The 24,795-nt window shown below is 34.1% G+C and overlaps 1 protein-coding gene across 12 annotated transcripts in view; it reads right to left on the reverse strand.

Annotated features, from left to right (window-relative positions):
- The window catches only part of LOC105220142 (uncharacterized), a 130,348-nt gene that overhangs the window by 55,167 nt on the left and 50,386 nt on the right, over positions 1-24,795 (reverse strand). For 10 of the 12 annotated variants that reach the window (XR_008470175.1, XM_054226269.1, XM_054226274.1 and 7 more), the window contains 2 exons: positions 17,543-17,686; positions 17,413-17,484 (listed from right to left, as the gene is read on the reverse strand). The exons of 1 other annotated variant lie outside the window; for it this stretch is intronic. Coding sequence is in view for 10 of the 11 variants with exons in the window: in XM_054226269.1 (XP_054082244.1) it covers positions 17,413-17,484; positions 17,543-17,686 (216 nt within the window). In the remaining variant the exon portion in view is untranslated. The remainder of the gene's footprint in view (positions 1-17,412; positions 17,485-17,542; positions 17,687-24,795) is intronic. One more of the 12 variants, XM_054226277.1, reaches the window with a different exon arrangement.

The raw sequence follows: 24,795 nt of genomic DNA on the forward strand, positions 1-24,795 counted from the left end.
CCAGAGCATTAACAAAGCTTACATCGATAATAAACGCATGCTTAAATCTTAAATACGTCCCAATGTCATGGAAGATATCCGAAATCATTATGGTACAAAAACCTGAAAAAAGTGCAAATGAAGCCTCATCATATTGACCAATCTCATTTTGCCGAAGACTTAAGAACATAATTGAAAACAAGTAAGGAAGGGCTAAGCTCGGGACATTTATACTCTCGCAATTTATTTATTTAATATTATATAATACACAATTTGACCCACATATTCGTTACATATATTGTATAAAGTCCATTGAAAGTTGGAAACCATAATATTAGGTTAGAAGCACCGAAGTCCTCGTGTTCGATATACATATGGGGCCTTAAATACCTATGGTCCGATTTCGGCGATTTTTAGAATGGGGCTGCCACACTATAAACTTTCTTTATATATTTTAATGTACACGATTCAGATCGTCTTCAAAGTTCTGGTATATAGGAAGTAGGCGTGGTTGAGAAGCGATTTGGCCTATTTTCACAACATATCATTGGGATGTAAGGAAATTATTACAAGTCAAGTTTCTTTGGAATCGGTCAAGTAGTTCCTGAGATATGGTTTTTGACCCATAAGTGCCACACCCATTTCCATTTTGTAAAAAAATCTAAGTGCAGCTTCCATCTGCCATTTCTTATGTGAAATTTAGTGTTTTTGACGTTTTTCGTTAGTGAGTTAATTAACTTTTAGTAATTTTCAACCTAACCTTTGTATGGGAGGTGGGCGTGGTTATTATCCGATTTCTTTCATTTTTCGATTGTATTAAGAAATGGCTAAAAAACAACTGCAGAAAGTTTGGTTTATATATGTAGCTCTATTGGTTTGCGAGATATGTACAAAAAACCTATTTGAGGGCGGGGCCACGCCCACTTCCCCAAAAAAATTACATCCAAATATGCCCCTTCATAGTGCGATTCTCAAGTTACAGCTTGCACAGACGGACGGACGGACGGACGGACGGACAGACAGACATTCGTATTTGAACTCCACACTTCACCCTGATCACTTTGGTATATATAACCCTATATCTAACTCGTTTAGTTTTGGGTGTTACAAACAATCGTTAAAACTATAATACTCTCTTAAGCAACTTTGTTGCGAGAGTATAAAAAAAGGTATCATACCAATTCATCAATTCGGTTTTAGGACTAAACATTCCACCATGGACACAGAGATAGTGCAATACTTTAAACGAGACGAAACCAATAAACGTAAACTACACTAACAAGAGTGCTGATAAGTGCTCAACCTCTGCGAAATATCTAGGATGCAAAGCAAAGCTTTTTCCATGCACATACAAAAAAAAGTTGCTGAACCAAAACTAAGATATAACAAAATAAGCTGGTTAATTGGTAACAAATCGCAGGTAACAATATCAAACAAAATCATCGTATATAATCAAACGTTGAAACCTATTGGGACATACGGAATTCAATTGTGTGGATGCGCTACGGAAATTTTGTAAATGCACCGTGGTATATACATACATACGCAATTTACACCGTGATCTTCATATAAAAAGTTCGGAAAGTTATTCACGAAGATGTATTGAATCATTCAGAGAGGTTGAAAAATTAAGTAAACTTAGAAGGCCCACGACTAGGAGAGACTAGAAATAGCAGGCGTAGACTAAAGCGAACAACAATCCACGAACTTATATATTTAGTTTCTGATATTTATGTATACTTTAAAATAAGAAAAAATTGCTTGTTAGTACAATTTTGTTTTGGTTTACTAGTTGCAATCATAGGAAATGTAAAACTATATCTAAATTACGTTTCAATGAAAAAACAAATTATTTTTAAGTGTCTTATGCCCGGTTTCACAGTTCGTACTTAAGTTGTGCCCAAATAAAATCTTAGCTAAGCATTGTTGTTGACTGAGTAGTCATTTGCGTTTCACAGTCGATGCTTATTTTCTATAAAATTCTATTATGATATATGGCAGCACAATGAAAACTATTTGTTTACAAATACCATCTGACAAATTGAAATTATTGTTGATGAAAAATAACTTTGCGACGAATAAATTTAGAATCTTGGAAATGGATGGAAACAATAAAAGGACACCGAATTTCACCGCAAGCGAGTGGGGGCACCTATTGTAACTCGCAGGAAAGCATATACCGTCATTGAATGCAAGAAATTCCAAAAAAAATTTGCAGCAATAATTTTTATTTTATTTTTTTGACAAATAAGTCAATATTCAAAACAAAAATCAGCTGTTACTTAAGCACTGCTTAAGTCTCCCAATTTCAGTACTTAAGTATGAACTGTAAAACGCAATATTTCTGTTTTATCATAAGCACAACCTAAGCACTGACTGTGAAACCGGGCATTAATATTTTTGTCGTTGAATGCGCTGAGTATTGTCAAAAAGAAAACATGTACATAGTTTTGTAATGTTTTTTTCATATTTATTGGTATTAATAAGTATTTTTGTTATTAATAAGAAATGCAAGTGACTTTCATTCTAAAAGCAAAAATATTAAAATATTAGTTTTGAGACTTTATATGTAAGTTTTAGGTTTTCGCCATCTTGTGTGCGTGGCAATGGTCCGATTTCCAATTCCATTTTCAATAGCAACAGTTCCAAGGAATATATGTATCAAGTTTTGTTAAGATATCTTAATTTTTACTCAAGTTATCCGTTGGACGGACGGATGGACGGATTTCAACTCCTCTCAACATCTTGATATATGTACATATATAACCCTATATCTAACTCGCTTAGTTTTATGACTGACAAACAACAGTTATGTAGACAAAACTATAATACTTTGGTACATGTTGCGGGAGTATAAAAATATGATTTCCTCATTCTTCATTATGGTCAGATATTGTAAAAGCCGGTTTACTTCTTTTGTTAAGAGTAGATTTAGGCCATGTTTTGAAAACTGGAGGAGAATAGCAAAGATGCAGCAATACCAAAACTTTTTGAAGCAATTATAACTCCTATATTAGTCCATAAATTTAACATTCTCAGCACATATTTGTAAAGCGAAATATACACTAACAAATTTGCTTGACTTTCTAAAACGCCAGAATAAGAATACTGAGTTATATACACAGACTAAAATCTGTCGATAAAGTAAAACATTCAATTATTTTGAAAAAACTGGATATTCTTGGTTTTCAACCAAGATTTCTTCAGTGGTTATCTTTTTTTTATCTTAGTAATAGAAACCAAAAAGACATTGGTCCGATGTATTCTTATTTTTTATTAATGATATGTCTTCTGTAATTCAATTAAAACTTTTTAAATCATATACGAGTACTTCAGTACGCACGAGATATGTACTTCAAATAGTGAAAGCTTTCAGTTGCAAACATATGTTGACTTCCTACTGCCTTCCCTAAATAAAAGCGTTGGCGGAACGTTTTTTAACGCTCAGCGTTAACGTCGATGCGCTATCCCTAAATAAAAGCGGCAATTTTACGTCAAATATCAAAATGTTTACTTGAATTGTTGTTGTGAAATTTTATCGATACTTTGCAGCATTACTAATTCTAAACTTTGTATAAATAAACTTTGTAACAGTGTTGCGTTTAGGAACAGCAAAACATTTTTTTAGAAGAAATTGTCATTCTTATTGAAGTGAAAAAAATCAAATTCATTGTAAATAACAAGAATACTTTTAGGAAAGCGTAAAGGACTGTCTGATTTTTTTGTGCAGAAAAATTTTTCAAGGACAAAATAGCAAAAAAAAAACATCATTTGGCATCTCAATGATCGCTTGTAATACTGTAAAAATAGTAAAAAATTTAAAAATTTGCTAACCTTTTTTCCTTGGTCGCTATTGTATTGAGCAATTGCATCAACAAATTTAACGATGCGTTGATTGCTTTTTTTTAACCATTTATTGCCTAGCGTTCATTAGGAATACGATACATTATCAAAGTTTGAGCAACCACGTTTAGGAATGTGATACTTTGTTCAAATTCAAAGCAAAATATATTTCGGAAGTTAGCCAGCCTTTCTTCCTTTGTAACCTTTCTCCCTACGTAATAAAAAAATTAGTTTGGAGCAAGTATTTAGCTCTGTTGCATCTGTGGATAAAATGAAAAGAAATTGAATAGTTGAAAGTAGATCAATATTACTCAAAACCATACATTATAAAATTCGTGAAGTTTTGAACCTTGGTTTAGACGCGGCTATTTAAAGTAATTTGGTGATTATTCCATAAAATCTGAATAACACATACATACATCTTTATAAATGCGATGAAAATTTATGTGTTAATGAATAAAGAAAAGCCGAAGCAGGAATTTTTATAGAAAATGTTGTTATACGGTAGAAAGAAATTACCAATTTAATTTACTTTTGACATTACTTAGTTGTTAAACGAGTTAGCTTATCTTCAAACTCTCCTTAGAGGGTGAAAAAGAGGACAAAAGGTCATGAATTTAGTTCAAATCGGTCAAAAAGCTTGTGAGATATGAAAGTCTGTTGTCTGTACTAGGCGTTGTAAGCTATTGTATATAGAGTAAAGCTATAATGTGCTTTAAATGTATGTGATTTAAATAGTATATGCACACACACATATATATGTATATACTTAAGTATATGTATTTATTAAAAGGAGGTGTCAACGGAATGATATTAATACGCTATAAATATTTGATTGATGTGTTATTTACAAATGTATATTTATATATAAATATATACATTTTTTTTCTAACCAGGTCAAGCTCAACATTAAATGTAGTAAACAAGTTCTCTGTGTGTTCATATGTATATCATCTACATACATGCACATATATGTATAACAAGTTATAAGCTGTTGAACTCAACAGAAAGTTTTACCATAGGCTTACTAAAGGTTGTAATAAATGTATGACCCAGTTTGCTTTAACGCTTACCTGCAATAAAACATCAAACTTGTCAGCAAACGTACCAGTTCACAACTACACTATTGTCCCGACTAAAATGGTAATAACGCAAGAGAGTATAGAATAGCTATTAATTTCCCAATAAACCATACCTAGGACCTGGTGAAAATCAAAGGCTTTCGCAAACAGCGCTTGATAGTATGAAAAACAGTTTAGTCATCTTACTAGCTGGGTTTACAGTTCATTCTAACTGATTTTTCGGAAGGGTTCTTTAATACATTATATACGTTATATATGTACATATGTATATATGTACAATAAGTACGTACATATATCTAAGTATACATGTATATTGAAGAAAAGTTCGTAAGTAGTTTATTTGCTTTTATTGGAGTTTTATTGATGCGTCGATAAGATGTGCCAAGTCAACAAAATGTCTAGAGACACGATTTAGCTATGAACATATATATGTACATACATTCACATGTGTATCAATCAATATTGCATTAGGGTTATCTGCACTATATACATACACATGTAAAATAAAAAAATTACAATTTGTTTGCTTACATGTAAAAGACACTTGAGAAATATTATATTTGGAGAAAACCAACTAAGTAAATTATGACATTGAATCTAGATTTCTAGAGTTTACATAAACATCAAGATGGTCCCTAAATAATCACACATCGTTATAAATTTATCATTACAATTTTTAATAACGAAAGTTAATTAGCAACTTTGTTTGATTACTGGGTAAATGGGCGGATACTAAATTAAACAAATTTCTGTAAAAATACTGCTACTTTGTCCGATAAATTTTTCAGTAGACTGTAGAAGTTTATTGATAGTAAAAACTTATACATACCCTTCTATACTCTAGATTAAGAGATATATATGTATATGGGTTATAGCACTAGTATATTAGTACTTATAATGTATCGGGAAGCAACAACCGCGGCGTTTGTTCTGCTTTTTCCCGCATGGATAAGGAGGCGAAGCGAATGGGTCTGGAGTGAATGAGGACAGGACGAAATATCTCCTGTCATCAAACAAACAGTCGGCGCATTCGCGTCTCGGTTCCCACGTCACTGTTGACAGTCATAACTTCGAGGTCGTAGATAATTTCGTATACCTGGGAACCAGCATCAACAACACGAACAATGTCAGCCTCGAAATCCAGCGCAGAATCACTCTTGCCAACAGGTGCTACTATGGACTAAGTAGGCAATTGAAAAGTAAAGTCCTCTCTCGACGAACAAAAATTAAACTCTACAAGTCGCTTATCATTCCCGTCCTGCTTTACGGTGCAGAAGCTTGGACGATGTCAACATCAGATGAGACGACACTAGGAGTTTTCGAGAGGAAAATTTTGCTTAAGATGCGTCATGTTGTCCGAATGGACGAAAACACTCCAGCCCTGAAAGTGTTCGATGCAGTACCCGCCGGAGGAAGCCGAGGAAGGGGAAGGCCTCCACTCCGTTGGAGGGACCAGGTGGAGAGCGACCTGGTTACACTTGGGATCTCCAACTGACGCCGAACTGCGAAGGAGAGAGAGAGGTGGCGCACTATCGTCGATTCGGCTATAACCGGCTAAACGGTTGCAACGCCAATCACATACATACATGTATCGGGAATTTTTTTTCAAAATTGATACAATAATTATAAATAAATTTTCTAAACGTCCGGCCTTAGTATATTATATTAGTGGAAGTATTAAGGAGGATGGGGTCATATGTAGAAGTTCACGCAAGTGATGAACGTTTCTGACTGCCATTCACTTGGGAGTGGCCAGGAACGATTCTTTTGTATATGACTCAAGCAGCTCACGACTTAAGGTTTTAGATAAAGTATCCCCTGGGTAGCTAACAGACAACCATTTGGAGGCGAGCTAAAGTGAGAAGGTGAAGCCCGATTCTGCGGTTGTGCGTAGGATTTGGGACCCATCACATAAAAAAAACATCCCCCATGAAAAAACAATCAGAGCCTTGGAAGAGAAACCCCATTTTTGATTACGACCACTGCAAACGTTTTAAGGATCACGATTTGAGGGCATGCACCTGGAATGTCCGGACCCTTAATTGGGAAGGTGCCTCTCCCCAGCTGGTTGATGTCCTCATACAACTAAAGGATGACATCACCGCCATCCAAGAAGTGCGATGGACGGGACAAGGACGGAAGAAGGTGGGTACTTGTGACATATACCACAGCGGCCATATAAAGGAATGCAAATTTGGTGTTGGATTTGTGGTGGGAGAGAGACTCCGTCGCCGAGTCCTGGCATTCACCCCGGTGGATGAACGTTAATAGCTGCTGGCGTATGTCGATGATATTGATATCATTGGAAGCAACAACCGCGCCGTTTGTTCTGTTTTTTCAGACTAGATAGATATGGGTATGGTGGTGAATGAGGACAAGACGAAATATCTACTGTCATCAAACAAACAGTCAGAGCACTCGTGTCTTGGCTCCCACGTCACTGTTGACAGTCATACCTTTGAAGTAGTAGATAGTTTCGTCTACTTAGGACCCCGCGTTAACAACACCAACAATGTCAGCCTTGAAATCCAAAGCAGAGTCACTCTTGCCAACAGGTGCTACTTTGGACTGAGTAGGCAATTGAAAAGTAAAGTTCTCTCTCGACCAACCAAAATCAAACTCTACAAGTCGCTCATTATTCCCGTCCTGATGTATGGCGCCGAAGCGTCGACGATGACAACATCCTATGAGACGACTCTTGGGGTTTTTGAGAGAAAGGTTTTGCATAAGATTTATGGTCCTCTGAACTGTGGCACCGGCGATTACCGCAGACGCTAGGTCATGTTGTACAAATAGATGGAAACACTCCAGCTCTGAAAGTGTTCATGCAGTACCCGCTGGAGGAAGCCGCGGAATAGGACAACCTCCACTCTGGTGGAAAGACCAAGTGCAAAGTGACCTGGCTTCACTTGGTGTTTCTAGTTGGCGTCAAAAAGCAAAAAGGAAGAATGAGTGGCGCGCTCTGATGGATTCGGCAATCGCTTAAAGCGGTTCCTACGCCAAATATATATATATATATAATAAAGTTACTAACCACTTATATTTTTAAGATAGAGTAAAAAAACTTTGAGATTTCAATTACAGAAATATTTCAAAATACATGTACTATTAGGTTCGAATTCGCCAGCCAAAACAATGAAATATTCAATATAAGGAGTGTCTTTTTAAAAGGGGGTATCTAGATCTTAACGTTTCTTTCACAAAATAAGAAAATGTTATAATGAAAATATGAATTTGATACCCTGCATCGAAGAACTGCTTCAGTACCAACACGACGTCATTTTCAGGACGATTCTGGGCAATGTCACAGGTCCAACATGTTTTAAATTCTACTACCTGCTATTAATCGCATTCAGAATAAATTTTGTTCTCCTTCCTTGTTTTTTTTTGCAGGTACGCGATTTTATGTCAGAAATGGAAATAAATCAAATAAAATGCCCTGGGATTTAAACCCGGTCGAAAACCTAAACGGTTATGAAGAAATAGGTAGGTAAAGAATAGGTATAATATTTCCCTATAGATAGAGTAAAATTAAAAAACAAAAACAAACAATCACTTTGCACATTTTGTTGAATATCCCTAATTTTACGAATTTAACCCAATTTGAAAAAAGTTGGGTCCTAAAAAATTTAACATTAATATTCTTTTTGCTAGTAATTTATCTAATCAATTAAAATGGTTTTCTTTAATGAATATTTTAGCTCATAATTCAAATTTTAATACTGACCGGATTTGTTTGCCCAGCATTTTATATATAAATACTACTTTCCGATATTTTCTTCATAATTTATGTATACATATTTGTTTAGTAAATTGCGACAATTCGCATGTGTTTAAAAATTACACAAAAGCGCTGATCATGTATTTGACATCTATATATTTTTATAAACAAAATACTGGAGTTCTTTAATTGGCAATTTATATTTAGAGTCCATTAACTTCACATTGGATAATTATATTCGATAAGAAATGTATGCTTGAATTTTTAAACAAAATATAGAAATGTACACATATTATAGTTAAATATAACATACATACATACATATGTCTATCCGTAAGTAAAAGTAAGTGTTTATACATGCAAGTAGATATACGGTATTGAAAGATTGTATGACCTCTGCATTGCATATTGGCTTGAGTGAGTAATCGATATTGAGTTATATTCCAATAACTTTTTAACACAACTGTGTAAATAATTTAACACGTTACGCGCCTATAGGTCCCGGTAGATTATCTAATAAACATTATTTAATTTTTAAACCGCACATATGTATATACATATATACAGTTTTTTGCTTTATGGTTTCAAATCAGAAATTCAATAGTTTTCACAAAATTGTTTTAGACCGACGCTCGTATTCAAAAAATGCTTTATGTGTGTTATTTCATTAAAATTTTGATTCGATACTTTTTAAGAAAGCTAAACGCTATTATTTAGACGGTGAAATTCCGCTTTATTGCACATCCATTCCGATTTGGCGCTTCTAATCACACTGCCAACAAATAAGTGGTTGAATGGTGCATTAGCATGTAAGGACTTCGCTTTTTACACACTCGCATGATATTGCATAAGGTAAAATCATTTCATTTGTCCTTTAGACGTCTCACTCTCAAATTACTATAAATTGAATACAATGTACGATATCTTATTGTATATATAACAATTGCTATGTCCCCACAACTTCGTTAACGAAAAGTTTTGCTTTGTGGTAATTTTTGTTTTGTGTTTACTAGAGTACCTCTTGTTCAGCTGCGTTCGAATTCTGTCCTTCCTTATTTCTTTATTTGTTAACAAATGCTTATATGTACTATATATTTATATGTATATGTGTACGTGTTGAGGTAAATATGTGTATACCTATACATACACTGTATATAAGCAACTGTTGACTACAATTTAAGTAAAATAGGTTTGTTGTCACGGCAAATGACTACACTCGTACCACATCATTTCCGATTATGTATATCCAAAACTTACATTGATTCCAATTGTACATAAATCTATTACCACTTTATAATTCAAACCAAGTTATAATATATACGTATATACATACAACTATATATGGTTTAGAATATCAGCCCTTAGTAAGTTCATTTAGAACAAGTAAGAATGGTCTAAGTTCGAGTGCAACCGAACATGTTATACTCCCACATATGTTATTTACTACAAAATTTATTATATTCAAAATATTTATATTGAAATCAATTTAACATAAATTATTATATTCTATATTCATCATATTAGGGCCGTATGTACCTTGATAATATCACTAACTTTAGCTACCGAATGACGTAATGGTGTAGGTACTTATATGAGGGGTCATAGAATTGTTGATATATTCGTCATTGTAAACTGACTTATCGTTAATGTTTTGTTATCCATAAGCGTAATATCATATTTTTTGTTCGACTCCATACGATTTGGGGACTCTTTTAACATTGCGCTTCGAAAAAAATAATTCGTTCCTGGAATTACCTCTGATATACATACTATGTAAATAATGTATTTCGTAATAGTGGTGTATTTAATGCCGAAACAATATATGTTCTTCTTCTTCTTGACTGTCGTAGACACCGCTTATGCTGTTATAGCCGAGTCCACAACAGCGCGCAACGCATCTCTCCTTTTGGCAGTTTGGTGCCAATTGGTAATACCAAGTGAAGACAGGTCCTTCTCCACCTGGTCCTTCCATCGGATTGGAGTTCTCCCTCTTCCTCGGCTTCCACCAGCGGGTACTGCATCGAAAACTTTCAGAGCTGGGGCACTTTCGTCCATTCGAACAACATGACCCAGCCAGCGTAGCCGCTGTCTCTTTATTCGCTGGACTATGTCTATGTCGTCGAATAACACGTACAGCTCATCATTCCATCTTCTGCGGTATTCGCCGTTGCCAATGTTTAAGGGACCATAAATCTTCCGCAAAACCTTTCTCTCGATAACTCCTAGTGCCGTCTCACCGGATGTTGACACCGTCCACGCTTCTGCACTGAGAGGGACTTGTAGAGTTTAGTTTTTGTTAGTCGAGGAGAGAGGACTTTACTTTTCAATTGCCTACTCAGTCCATAGTAGCACCTGTTGGCAAGAGTGATTCTGCGTTGGATTTCAAGGCTGACATTAATATCGGTGTTGATGCTGGTGCACAGGTATACGAAATTATCTACAACTTCAAAGTTATGACTGTCAACAGTGACGTGGGAGCCAAGACGCGAATGCGCTGACTGTTTGTTTGATGACAGGAGATATTTCATCTTGTCCTCGTTCACCACCAGACCCATTCGCTTCGCTTCCTTATCCATGCGGGAAAAAGCAGAACTAACGGCGCGGGTGTTGTTTCCTATGATATCGATATCATCGGCGTACGCCAGTAGCTGTACACTCTTATAAAAAATTGTACCTTCTCTGTTTAGCTCTGCCGCTCGAACTATTTTTTCCAGCATCAGGTTAAAGAAGTCACACGATAGTGAGTCACCTTGTCTGAAACCTCGTTTGGTATCGAACGGCTCGATGGAACCTTATAAGCGATGTTAAGGAGGCTTATCCCACCGTATTTGGTGCAGATTGTGGGGTCTCCCTTTTTATGGATTGGGCAGAGCACACTGAGATTCCAGTCGTCGGGCATTCTTTCTTCCGACCATATTCCGCAAAGAAGCTAATGCATGCACCTTATCAGCTCTTCGCCGCCTTATTTGAATAGCTCGGCCGGCAATCCATCGGCCCACGCCGCCTTGTCGTTCTTCAAGCGGGTAATTGCTATTCTAATTTCTTCACGGTCGGGCAATGGAACATCTGTTCCATCGTCGTCGATTGGGGAATCGGGTTCGCCATTTCCTGGTGTTGTACTTTCACTGCCATTCAGCAGGCTGGAGAAGTGTTCCCTACACAAACACAGTATACTCTGGTCATCAACAACTAGATCACCTCTGGGGGTCCTGCAGGAGTTTGCTCCGGCCTTAAAACCTTCAGTTAGTCGCCGGATCTTTTCGTAAAATTTTCGAGCATTAATTTCGATATATGTGCTACCTTATTAAAATTTCGTGAATACAGGTGATTGAGTATAGACCTTAACTTGAGTCTTTAAGCCATAAATTGCTAGAGTATAAAATGTTCGGGTACGCCCTTAACTTTTATTAACTTGTTAATGATAATATTGACCCTCTGAAAACGGTAGTTCTCAACTTGGAGTTCCACTGTACATATAAATACGTATGTATACCTAAGTAGAGCCGTGAAATTAGTATAGCTTTTCCGAGCTATAAGGATCTGAATATTGAATTTTGTTAATTATCGCAGACCATGCAAAATTGACCTAACATTGGACATCGGTTATATAAGCATTTTAAATAAATTTCAAAGCGATTTTTAAGTTTTGAAAACTTTATTCAATATACTATGTCAGATCGATGTAAAAGATAACAGCAGAGGTGAATATATTTTTAGAATCGTTGAATCCATTCAGGATTTCGACATAACCACAAAAAACCGATATGGCGAACAGCGTTTTTAAAAATAGGCGACCACGAAAACCCCCTAATAACAATTTTCGAGCGAATACGCTGATTTTTCAAATATGTCACGCTGTCCGCCAATATTTTCGACGGTATATTTGATATCCAACATCTTCAATTGCAGTATTATTCTGTGGTGTGAAAACTATACTATATACACATTATTAATATTATATATATTATATCTCTTATTTATGAATTTTCGATTTAAAATATGAATGAAGAAATTCTACAGATATTTTATTAAATTATTGTAAGAAATATCACATACATAGATGGTTTGAATGTGAAAATAATTGATTGAATCGATCACTATGTGATCCATACACTTCCCTGACTGACATACTAGACATATCCAATATAAAAATTTCCATTCATTTGGTTGACCCAGAAATAGGTATATCTGACTAAATCTCACTAAATTTAGGTGAGAATTTTGTTAGTATAATGTGGTTTGATGGAACCTGTCTATTTCGGTCCGTTTACTATTATGAATTTAAGCACACGATTTTTCAATAAAATTAAGCTAGAATATGTTGTTTAACATTATATAGTTTGGTCATAAAATTTAGAGATATATAATAACGAAATCTAAATATACATATTTCTTGTTGTAAGCACCTTCTTTGTCAAAACATGAAGGCATTCAGTTTAGATCCATCCGTTTAGATGCTTTTCTCTGTGTCTTTATCCACCTCGCTCCTATCCCACTACTCTCTAGAGGTCAAGACAATATTGAGAACTTAATTAAGATTTAATTATACTGGATTACCAAAATCCGTATTATCGATTATGAACGGGAACATACAAGCTATACTCGAAAGTTCCTTATTACAGTGTACAGTATTATTGGGAAAGATTTCCTTAGCCGACTTGTGTCGACTGGCTTACAAAATAAGTTTATAGGTAGAAAGTAAATAATAACATTTAGTACATGACATGTATGTCCATGTGTTTTCTTTAAAATTTAATTCAGATGATTTCATTATGTATATAGTCAGCAGCTAAGAAACATATTGATTGAAATTATTTTATATCGCTGTACAACACTAAGGCTGGGTATTGGATCAAACTAATTTTTCCGAGAGATTGGGTCTTAAGTAAAAAACATATATTCGCTGACTTTCGAAATTAGCCTCCAAAGCCTTCGAAAAAAGGATTATTTAAAAATTATTATTATTTACAGAATATAGTTACTGAAAAATCCAAAATCAAGATATACAATAATCCCCGATTAAGTGCCCCTTCTTAATATGCACGACTTTTGAGACACTTAAGCGGGAAAGGCACTTAAATGAATCCCGTTTAAGTGTCTCGAGGTACTTACCAAGCTTTTCTCAAGTACTTCGATGTAATATTTTTTCTTTTAGAATGAAAGTCACATTTATTTCTTATTAATAACAAAAATACTTATTATATATTATTGTTATTAAATAAATTTAGATTCAATGTCAAAAATATTAAAAAGCATTTAAAAGAGGAAGATTGTAAAAAAGTTTGTATTTGTGGCTTAAAAATTGTAGGTGTTTAAGTGGGAAAGTCACTTAAGCGGAGACTCTTAATCGGGGAGTTTTGAATGTAAATCTAGACGAACAAGTAAGGAAGGGCCAAGTTCGGATGTTATCGAACATTTTATACTCTCGCAATTTATTAAAGAAATTTTATTTACATAACACACAAATTTACCCATAAATTCGGCATAAAGTATAAGTAAAATCGTCATATATACAGAGGTAGTCAAAATTATTTACAAATCGGACGTTTTTTTACAAGTTTCACACAAAAAGCTTTCGCTTGTTGTTGTTGTCGCAGGGTAACAAAATGCTATGTTGTTGTAAACCCTGTTCTATTCCTGAGAGAATGAAGTCAGTTTGGCTAGAATAGCTAGAAATATGGCGGAGAAATAATCAAATGAACTGAAGACTCGCAGTAGTCAAAAGTATTTACACACAACATGAACTCCATTATCCTGTTCTTATTTAATGATAACTTTAACATTTTAATGTTCAGTATAAATTCCTATTCTAAGGCGATAGATTCATAATTAGTTACATTACCATTGGCATCAATAACAGCTTGCTTTATGGTCCGAATTGATTCAACACAATTGGGCGCTAAGTTAACAGTTAATTTCGACCAAATGTCGGTAATTTCGGCGTTTTCGGTTATTATATCAATTGTCCTCTGATATTTAACGAAAGACCAAAAATTTTGACTAAAGCTTTGGTCAGGGCTATGCGGAGGTCAACTTGATTTGCTTCATTTAAAACGTTTGTAGGTAAAGATCCTTCATGAAATGGAGCATTGTCCTGTTGTAAAATGTAGTCAATAGTTGGAAAAGGCCGACGGACCACTACAATGGCATGGTTATGTGAATTCTGATATATCCGGATGATTTAGGGTCCCTAAATTAGTACCAAATCTCAAAAACAGAAGTAAGAAAAATTTCTCCAAAAAATCATAATGTCACTCCCGACTCTATTTAGCGTCTAAACTGCATTATTCTTCTTCTCACGTGGTAAATGGATAAAGGGTTTACTAAAGAAGTACTGGAACTAATAATTAATAATAATAATTAATAATTTATTTGCCCACTACAGGCTTCAGTATGCATTTTAAGTCAAATAAGAGGAATATCGCTTTTTGGGTTCGGAAATATTGACCACTTTATGCACAACGTAGGCATTTATATTAACTTTTTTTAAGGTCCTGAGCAGTGTAGCATCATTGTCTGTTCATGCAATATGTTCATTCGATGATGCTGCAATATTAACAGGACTAATTGTGGGATTTTGTATGTCAGTTCCTACTAATCTTCTGCATTCTCTTTGAGTTACCACAGGTTTCCGCCCAATTATCTTTAAATTGCCCTTGTAAAATTTCGTGTCCTTTTTTTAATAATATTATAAATAGTATTCCATCAAATTCTATAAATTTTAACTAACTCCGAAGCCGAAACACGAGTCTTAAACTTAGTAACAGTCTCCAATGTAGTTATAATTCTTAATTCCTTTGGTTTCGCCATTTTATTTACCAAATTTTATATTTTAAGTCTTTGTTAGTTAGTTATGAATGCAATAGAAGCCAATCACTACTCTTGCTTAAACCAAATCCAAGACTAAATGCTAAATCGCGGTGTGTAATTACTTTTGACGCAAAAAAAATGTGTGTAAATACTTTTGACTACTGCGAGTCTTCAGTTCATTTGATTATTTCCGCCAAACTGACTTCATTCTCTCAGGAATAGAACAGGGTTTACAACAACATAGCATTTTGTTACCCTGCGGCAATAACAACAACAAGCGAAAGCTTTTTGTGTGAAACTTGTAAAAAAACGTCCGATGTGTAAATAATTTTGACTACCTCTGTAGTATATGAGGGCTGAGGTAATTCCTGAACCGATTTCATTAATTTTCACCAGCAAGGTGCGCTATATCCAAGACTATACGCTCACTTTATTTTGCTAAGATATCTCATATATGAACCAATACATATGTATATGCGGAATAAAGCCCACAGTATTTTTGAAAAACCTATAATTAGGTATATGGGAACTAGGAGATGTTATGACCCGATTTTAATAGTTTTTGGAACAGAACACTATTCGAAGAAAACAATATCCTCTGAATTACATTAAATTATCTAAGAGATTTGCCCATTTACCAGAGATTTACGGTTAATATTTACCCTTAGGCGCTGAGTTCAACATGTTCGATATCTGGGGCCGTGAACAGTTATAGTCCGTTTTCGACAATTTTATCACAAATTATGCCAGAGATGATATACACTATTTGTGTAAAGTTTTATTCCGCTATCTTCGTTGGTACTTACATATGTATATATTATAAAGTGAAGGAATAAGATGGAATTCAAAATTGAGTAATAAGGAAAATAGTCTTTGTTGTGAACCGATTTCGCCCATTTTTTGTCCGTGTTATCAGGGTCAAGAAAATATTATATATCGAATTTCATTGAAATCTGTGGAGTAGTTCCTGAGATATGGCTTTTGACCCATAAGTGGGCGACGCCACGCCCAATTTGCATTTTGTAAAAAAATCTGAGTGCATCTTCCTTCTGCTATTTTTTCTGTAAAATTTAGTGTTTCTGACGTTTTTCGTTAGTGAGTTAACTCGCTTTTAGTAATTTTCGACCTAATTACCGCAAGACATTCCAACGTTAGCTTTGGCTTCATTAAGGGCCTTATTTTGTTCATAATATTTTCAAATCGTTCTTTATTTACCCTGTAGAACGAAATTAATCTGTGAATAAACAGATGTTAACATTTGGCATACAGCTTTTATGTATGTAATTGCACTTACACTGACTCTGGAATATCTAAAGGATTTGAACGATCTCTTAAAATACGTCAATACGGCAATTTTCTTATTATTTTTCCAATCATTTCGGTATATTAAATAAGGAGAAACAATAAAAACACTAAAATTCACAAAAATATTTCACACAAAATTGTTATTAAATGCCGTTGTTTGACTATCAGCTGTTTCAAATTTAAGTTCGAACCAGAACAAAATCGAGTGAATTTCATCACACCTCAAATCTATTCAAGCGATTTGCAATTTCGGTACCAAAATGAAATCACGCGATTTCCAGCACATGCCTGTATTCTCATATTTATTGCTTTTTAGGTAGCTTACATACTTGAATTAATAATAACGTTTCCAGTAAGCTTAATTTCGAATTTCGACGGTAAGTATTTCAATGTTCGAGCCTAACTTCGCAAATCGGGAGATACACGTTCTTTGCTTATGACCCAATCTCTCGGAAATAAATAGTTTGATTCAATACCCAGATATAAAGTCGATTTTTCCGCATAGTGTAATTGTTGCAAAGCAAGTTTTGTTTTAGTTTCAAACTGTAATTCTCTGAAAATTGTAATTGTGGTCAATGTTTCCTAGTTTAAAGTAAGTATTTTTTCAGACGCACTAGATATTTCACTACCGCCATATTTACCGACTTTAGTTCTAATAAATTAATAACTTACCAATGTGGTGCTACTGTCTAATTGTTCCAGATCATGCTGTTTGCAAATTTGAGATTTCTGTAGTTTGGCCAGCTATTGCATATAATGATGCAACTTTAACAACAACTATCTAAGTAAGGAAACTACTCACCTGTTCTTGTTTCATTGATAAACTATTCATAAGTTTTCGTTCCTTTTCTTCGAAATCGCATTTCATTTTTATGATGGCTTGACAGAAAGGGTTAGACTCAGAATTTCTATTATAAATATCATCGTAGACAAATTCCTGGTCCGACTACAAGCAAAGTATTAAAAGACTTTATTCAACTTGAATATTCTGTTATCAAGAAATCTAGTGTTCTTTTATGGTACAATTTAATATTGAATATTCAGTTCAGTTCAGTTAGAAGAAAATAAAAAACAATGGGAGAATTAAGTTCGGCCATAATCGAACATTTTATATTCCCGCATTTATTTACTTAATTTTATTAAGATAACACACAAATACACACATAGTATATAAAGTCCACTAGAATAACGAAAATCGTTATACATATCGATTTACATGAATAGTGTCATAACTACGATTTTGAGTTGAGTATGCAGAAATGTTCGCAGTTTCATCGTCCATATTGTATAAAAATTTCATTCTACTCCGTAGGAAAATAAATCGAGAAATAAGAATTTGCCGTTGTTAAACTTATTAAGTTGCATTATATTTTAACCACAACAACGACACATTTCAGTTGTGCCAAAATTATTTATGATTTTTTTCAAAAACAGCGAGATATTTTGTGTTACAACACATATTGTTATAAGATGAATTTGTTTTTCTTTTCTGAAAGGAAGTCATATTATGTGTTTGAACGATATTTGTGAAAAGGGAATTAAATTTTTCGTGTTGCTTTTATCAGCAATAACGGCACATTTAACTTATGACAACGAAATTGATTTATATTTTCTACAAGTAACGACACAATTCAAAAGGGTCACGTTTATGCCTAAGAAAAAGCTAAATAATAGACAATTGAAAACTTTAAGCCGCTCTCCTGAAAAATCGACTTTTTTGAGTTGTAACACTATTCATGTCAATGAGCGTTATGTAGATAGTATTTTTTGGACCGGATTTATTCGTTTTCGCCACCAAGCTACATTATATACAAAATTGTACGCTCACCTAATTTTGTTAAGATAATATCTTATTTTTTTGCTACTGACATAGATTTTTTGCAGGTTATTGGACGTAAAAAAGTTAGTAAATATTTAGTATTAAACAAAAATGATCTAAAAATAACGTGTAATAAAAATTTTGTTAAATTCAACTGTCTGGTTAATGGAATTAAATTAAATTTCAATGTCTGGACATGGTGTCCGGTTACTAAAAAAGTGTATATTCCAATATCCGTACAGGCAATAGTTTCAATAATTTATAATATTTATTTTAATTTAAAAACTTTTTAGAATGAGTAATGAAAAACGGTACAAAAAACGTGTTCAGACTTTGGAAGTTATTGAGAACGTGTTAGCCGAAAAAATTCCAGAATTTATGGAATTAAAAGGTCCACCATTCAAGATCGCCTTAACGGAAAAGGGTCTGAGTTTGCTTTCAAATTAGGTCTGACATTATACTTCCCCGATGGTTATCATCCTTACATAAAACAACCAAAAGATATAGTAAACAGCATGCCAGATAGTTGATTTCTAGATGTACTGAAAATGGGTGGATGAAAATGCAAGAGTTCTACGAATATGTACCGAATAAATGGTTAAGTAAATAAAATATATATTACAACACAAATAATGCAACCTGCCGATCTCGCGCATTTAAGCCATTAAAAGTATTCTGGAAACAAGCAGAGTGAAGTGAACATGTATAGGAGGCCTTCACTAAGAAAGAGTTTTGTCCATTACTATATACATATACATATATTACATATATTACACTCTCGCAATTTATTGATTTAATATTATATAATAGACAATTTGACCCACATCTACGTCATATATATGGTGTAAAGTCCATTGAAAGTTGGAAACCTTAACATTAGGTTAGAAACGCCGAGGTCCTCATGTTGGATATATGGGGACTTGAAAACCTATGGTCCGATTTCGGCGATTTTTTTGAAAGGGGCTGCCACACTATAATTGCAGTATTTATGCAAAGTACATATTGTAAAGTAAACTATCCAGGTCGACTTGAAAGTTCTGGTATATAGGAAGTAGGCCTACTTTCACAACGTATCATTGGGATGTAAGGAAAATATTACAAACCAAGTTTCATTGATATTGGTGGAGTAGTTTCGGAGATATGGTTTTTGACCCATAAGTGGGCGGAGACACACCCACTTAAAAATTTTCTATACCAATTTGGGTGGAGCCCTTCTGTACCTTCTTTATAATGAAATTTAAGATTTCTGGTGGTTTTCCTTACTGAATTAAAGCATTTGTAGTAGTTTTCACCATAACCTTTGTGTGGGACGTGGGCGTGGTTATAATCCGATATCCTCCATTTTTGGACTGTATAAGGTAGTACCTAAAAGAAACGATTCTAGAAAGTTTGGTTTATATAGCTTAAGTAGTTTACGAGATATGTATAAAAAACCTAGTAGAGGGCGGGGCCAAGCCCACTTCTCCAAAAAAATTACATCCAAATATGCCCCTTCATAGTGCGATCCTTTATACCAAATTTTATTTCCATTTGAACTCCACTCTTCACCCTGATCCCTATAGTATATATAACCCTATATCTAACTCGTTTAGTTTTGGGTGTTACAAACAACCCAAAAAACAAAACTATAATACTCTCTTAGCAACTTTGTTGCGAGAGTATAAAAATGAGTTTCGTAAATGCGGGCTGTAGCCTTTGACCCAGATTCTGTCGACTATTCCAAATGCGTTAAAACAACCCCAGATCAATTGTTCGAATAGGACAAAAAGGACTCCGTTCAAAAAAACAAATATATTAGGTCGGGTTTAAAATAGTTAATCGTCCTGAATTGCTGTCAAATGTTTTCACATGACTGAATGCCTGACATATACTGGTGTATAAAGTGGAAAAAAATTAAGCGTCCGTTCACTGGTACGTTTACCCTACCAAAATTCATTGAAATTGGTCGAGTAGTTCTTGAAATATGGATTTTGACACAAAAGCAAGCGATGCCACTCCCATTTTAAATTTTTTTAAATAAAAATTTGGACCTTTCTTTGCCATTTCCTCAGTAACATTTTACGCACTTTTAGCAGTTTTCAACCTAATCTTTGCATGGGGGGTGGGCCTAGGTATCATCTGATGTCATACATTTTCAACTTTTACTCAATAGACTTTGATATATTTAACCCTATATCAAACTAGTTTAGTTTTATGACTTACAAACAGGGTACGAATTTGCGCACATATGCTCTGCACACATATGTGTATGTGTTTTACATTTTTTTGAAAAAAAGCACATGCTAATGTGTGCACTCTCTCTCGCAATTTATTGATCTAGGTTTTTTAAGATAACACACAATTTGACCCATATATTCGGCATAAAGCCCAATAGAATAACGAAAATTATCATATATAATATATGAGGGCTGAGGTAATTCCTGAACCGATTTCAAAATTAAGCCCATCGTATTTTTGAAAAAACTATAATTAGGTATATACGAGATAAGGGAAGTTATGAACCGATTTAAACTATTAGGTCTACAACTTTGCGTCCGCCGTTTTCTAATAGATGCCTCTAGAGTCAAGTACTGGTCGATTAAATCGATTTTTTTTTATATCGATCTTGGACATTTATGTCAACATTAACACAACAAAATATTTGTAGAGATCTGTTTGCATTCCAAACTTATTCTCAACTGAAAATGTCCCTTTTTGAGCCGAATTCTCAACATTTACGGGAATATCTCTAGGGTCAAGCACTGGTCGATTAAATCGTTTTATATCGATCTGGGACATTTGTGTCAACATTAACCCAACAAAATTTTGTAGAGATCTGTTTGCATCCCAAACTTATTCTCAACTGAAAATGTCACTTTTTGAGCCGAATTCCCGACATTTGCGGTAAATTTTGCTTTTCTTTTTTAATTCCAAGAAAAGTGCGGCTGAGGCTCATCGAATGTTTTCGGATTCGTACGGTGAGGCTGTCCTAAGTAAAAAAAGCCTTAAATTTACAAAAAAAACGGCGGAGCAAAGTACACCTTATATTATAAGAAAAACATTCCCTCTGAAATAAATTGAGATATCTGAGAGATTTACCGACATTTGGGGTAAAAAATTTCCATAAGGCACGGAGTTCTTCATATTCGATATCCGGGGCATTGAAAAGTTATAGTAATTTGGTCGTAATACCACAAAGAAAATCAATTTTCGTTCCGAGATTTGCGTCGGATACTGCAGTCGAAGATATTAAGTTTTACATCTCGTCGAAATTAAAAACGAAAGATATTGATATCAGAAAATTTAACTTTAAATATGAAAGTAATATATCATCTTCTAAGATCGATGTATCTGCTGATAATTTTCAATTGCTACTTGATACATAATTTTGGCCACCCGGTACTTTCGTGCGTGGGGGGTGTACTATCCATCTGACGAAGTTGAAATCCCTCATGCGGACATTGAATTTAAATGCACACGAGTTTGCATTAATAGTGATTACACTTACTTAACGTTATCTTATATACCTCCTCAATCTGACTTATCTGTATATATGCAGAATGTTTCTTTAATAAAAAATGTTTTTTCATTTGCTAATATTACTGATTCCATGATTGTTCTGGGCGATTTTAATATACCGTCTGTACGAGTATCAAGGAAATCCATTGGTGATTACATTATATCAGTTTGCACTCGTTTAAACTTTAATGAGTTTTTGGAAGAAATGTCTGAGTTGGGTCTTAACCAAATTAATTTGATTCCGAACGAATCCGGTAAATTCTTAGATTTGGTCTGTGTTGATAATACTTATTAATAATTTCTGTTGTCCGATCTGATCCTTTACTTTTGCCTGAGGACTTTTATCATCCTGCCTTGGAAATTAATATTGAAATCAAATCCGATCTTGTTTACAATAAACAGGACCATTGTTTTAGTTTCAACTTTGCGAAAGCTAACTTTAAAAAGATTAATCTGGAACTCTCTAAATTGACTTGGTCTGATTACAGTGGTAATGTTGAATTAAATGTATCACATTTTAAAAAAACTATTTTTAATTTATTTGAAAGGTTTGTTCCGAAATGTTTTGTTACCCAAAGTAAAAACTTAAATTTGTGGTTTTCGAAAGAGCTAGTAAACTAAAAAATAGAAAAGCTCGTGCTTTTAAACTTTATAAAAAAACTGGAATGCTTGGTGACTATTTAAAATATTCTAAGTTACGCCGAGAGTTTGCGGTAGTTATCAAAAAATGTTATAAAAACTACATAAATAAAGTTAAAAAAAAATATTATTCGCAATCCAAAATCTTTTTATGGTTTCGTTAACTCCAAACGCAGTATTTCCAATTTTCCGTCCGCAATGAAATATAATTCAACCATGTCATGTGACAATTATACCATTTCTAATATGTTTGCTGAATTCGTTAAGTCTAATTATTGTTCAAACTCCCCTATGAATGTGCCATATCAGCTTTGTCCGAGTACCGTTATTAATGCACCAATCATTTCTGAATTAGATGTCTTAAATGATTTAGATACATTAAAAAGTTCGTTTAAATATGATTCCGTCATGCTTCCTTAAAAATTGTGCAAAATATATTTATCTACCTTTAACCAAGCTTTTCAACTCATCTCTTAAACAAGGTATTTTTCCGTCATTGTGGAAAAACTCTTTTATAACACCTTTGCATAAAAACGGTTAGATCATCTATTGAGAATTATAGGGGGATAGCAAAAATCAGCTATACCCAACTTTTTGAAGCTATTATCACTGACCAAATTACATTCTCGATTTCTCCATTAATTTCATTTTCTCAGCATGGATTCCGTAAAGGGAAATCTACAGCAACAAACTTGCCTGAATTGCCGATGTTATTTATACAGACTTTGGTAAAGCATTCGATAGAGTAAACGACTCTATTCTATTGCAAAAATTGGATTATCTTGGTTTTCAACCAAGACTTCTTAATTGGGTATCTTCATATCTTAATAATAGAAAACAAAAAGTTATATTTAATAACACTTTATCCGATTCAATTATGGTCCCTTCAGGCGTTCCACAAGGTAGTCATCTCGGTCCGATTCTGTTCTTATTGTTTATTAATGATATACCTTCCGTAGTTAAGTTTTCAAACATTTTTATACTCTCGCAACCTGTTGCACAGAGTATTATAGTTTTGTTCACATAACGGTTGTTTGTGTCACCAAGAAATAAATGTAAAACTTTTTAAATCATATACTTCTTCTAATGATAGAACTGAGTTACAATCGGACTTAAATAATTTAGTTACGTGGTGTCACAAAAACGATATGCCACTGAATCTTAAAAAGTGTAAAACGATGTCCTTTTCCCGTAGATCTGTTGATCCTTCTCCCCATGTAATAAATAACTTCAGTTTAGTGCAAATATCTAGCTTTGTTGATTTAGGAGTTACTATGGACCCTAAACTAAATTTTAAATCTCATGTAAATTCAATAGTTTTAAAAGCTAAAAGTGTTCTTAGCTTTGTTAAACGTTGGTCTAAAGAATTTAGTGATCCGTATATTACTAAAATTCCTTTTACAACATTGGTAAGGCCTATAATGGAGTATGATTCTGTGGTATGGAATCCTAGTTGCAACACCCATTCTGATAAGTTAGAGTCCGTTCAAAAACAATTTTTTTTTAGGTCACTTACATTGGGATTCAAGATTGAATCTTCCTCCGTATACTAGTCGTTTAAAACTTATAAATCTACCTACACTCACTAGTCGTAGGGAAATGCTAGGCATAATATTTCTAGTTAAACTTCTGAATGGTTCTGTTTGTAGCTCTTTCCTTTTGTCTGATATCAAGTTTAATGTCCCATTTCGTTCATCTAGGCTGTTTAGACCATTACTTTTAAAATCTTCGAGAACAAATTTTGAGGTAAACGAACCATTCCGCCAAATATGTTATGATGTTAATTCTCATTCCAGCACATATGACCTGTCTGATCCGATCTTTAGCATTAAAAAAACTATTTTGTCTTCGCTTAATAAGTAACATTAAAAATTTTTAACCTTTTGTTTTTGTGAATTTTAAATCTTAGCTGTTGAAATTTGTATTTCTGTAGCTGAGCAGTTTGAGATCTCGACGCTTAAAAACTCTTGTCTTTCATGACACGGCAAATTCCGCTCGTTTGCGGATTGCGCCCCACGCGTCGGTTGGCCGGGAGGTGGGTAACCGTTTGGGTTTATATATATAGTCCGATTTCGACAATTTTTTTCCAAGTGATGCCA

The sequence above is a fragment of the Zeugodacus cucurbitae genome, chromosome 3 (assembly GCF_028554725.1).
Source record: "Zeugodacus cucurbitae isolate PBARC_wt_2022May chromosome 3, idZeuCucr1.2, whole genome shotgun sequence".
NCBI lineage: Eukaryota > Metazoa > Arthropoda > Insecta > Diptera > Tephritidae > Zeugodacus > Zeugodacus cucurbitae.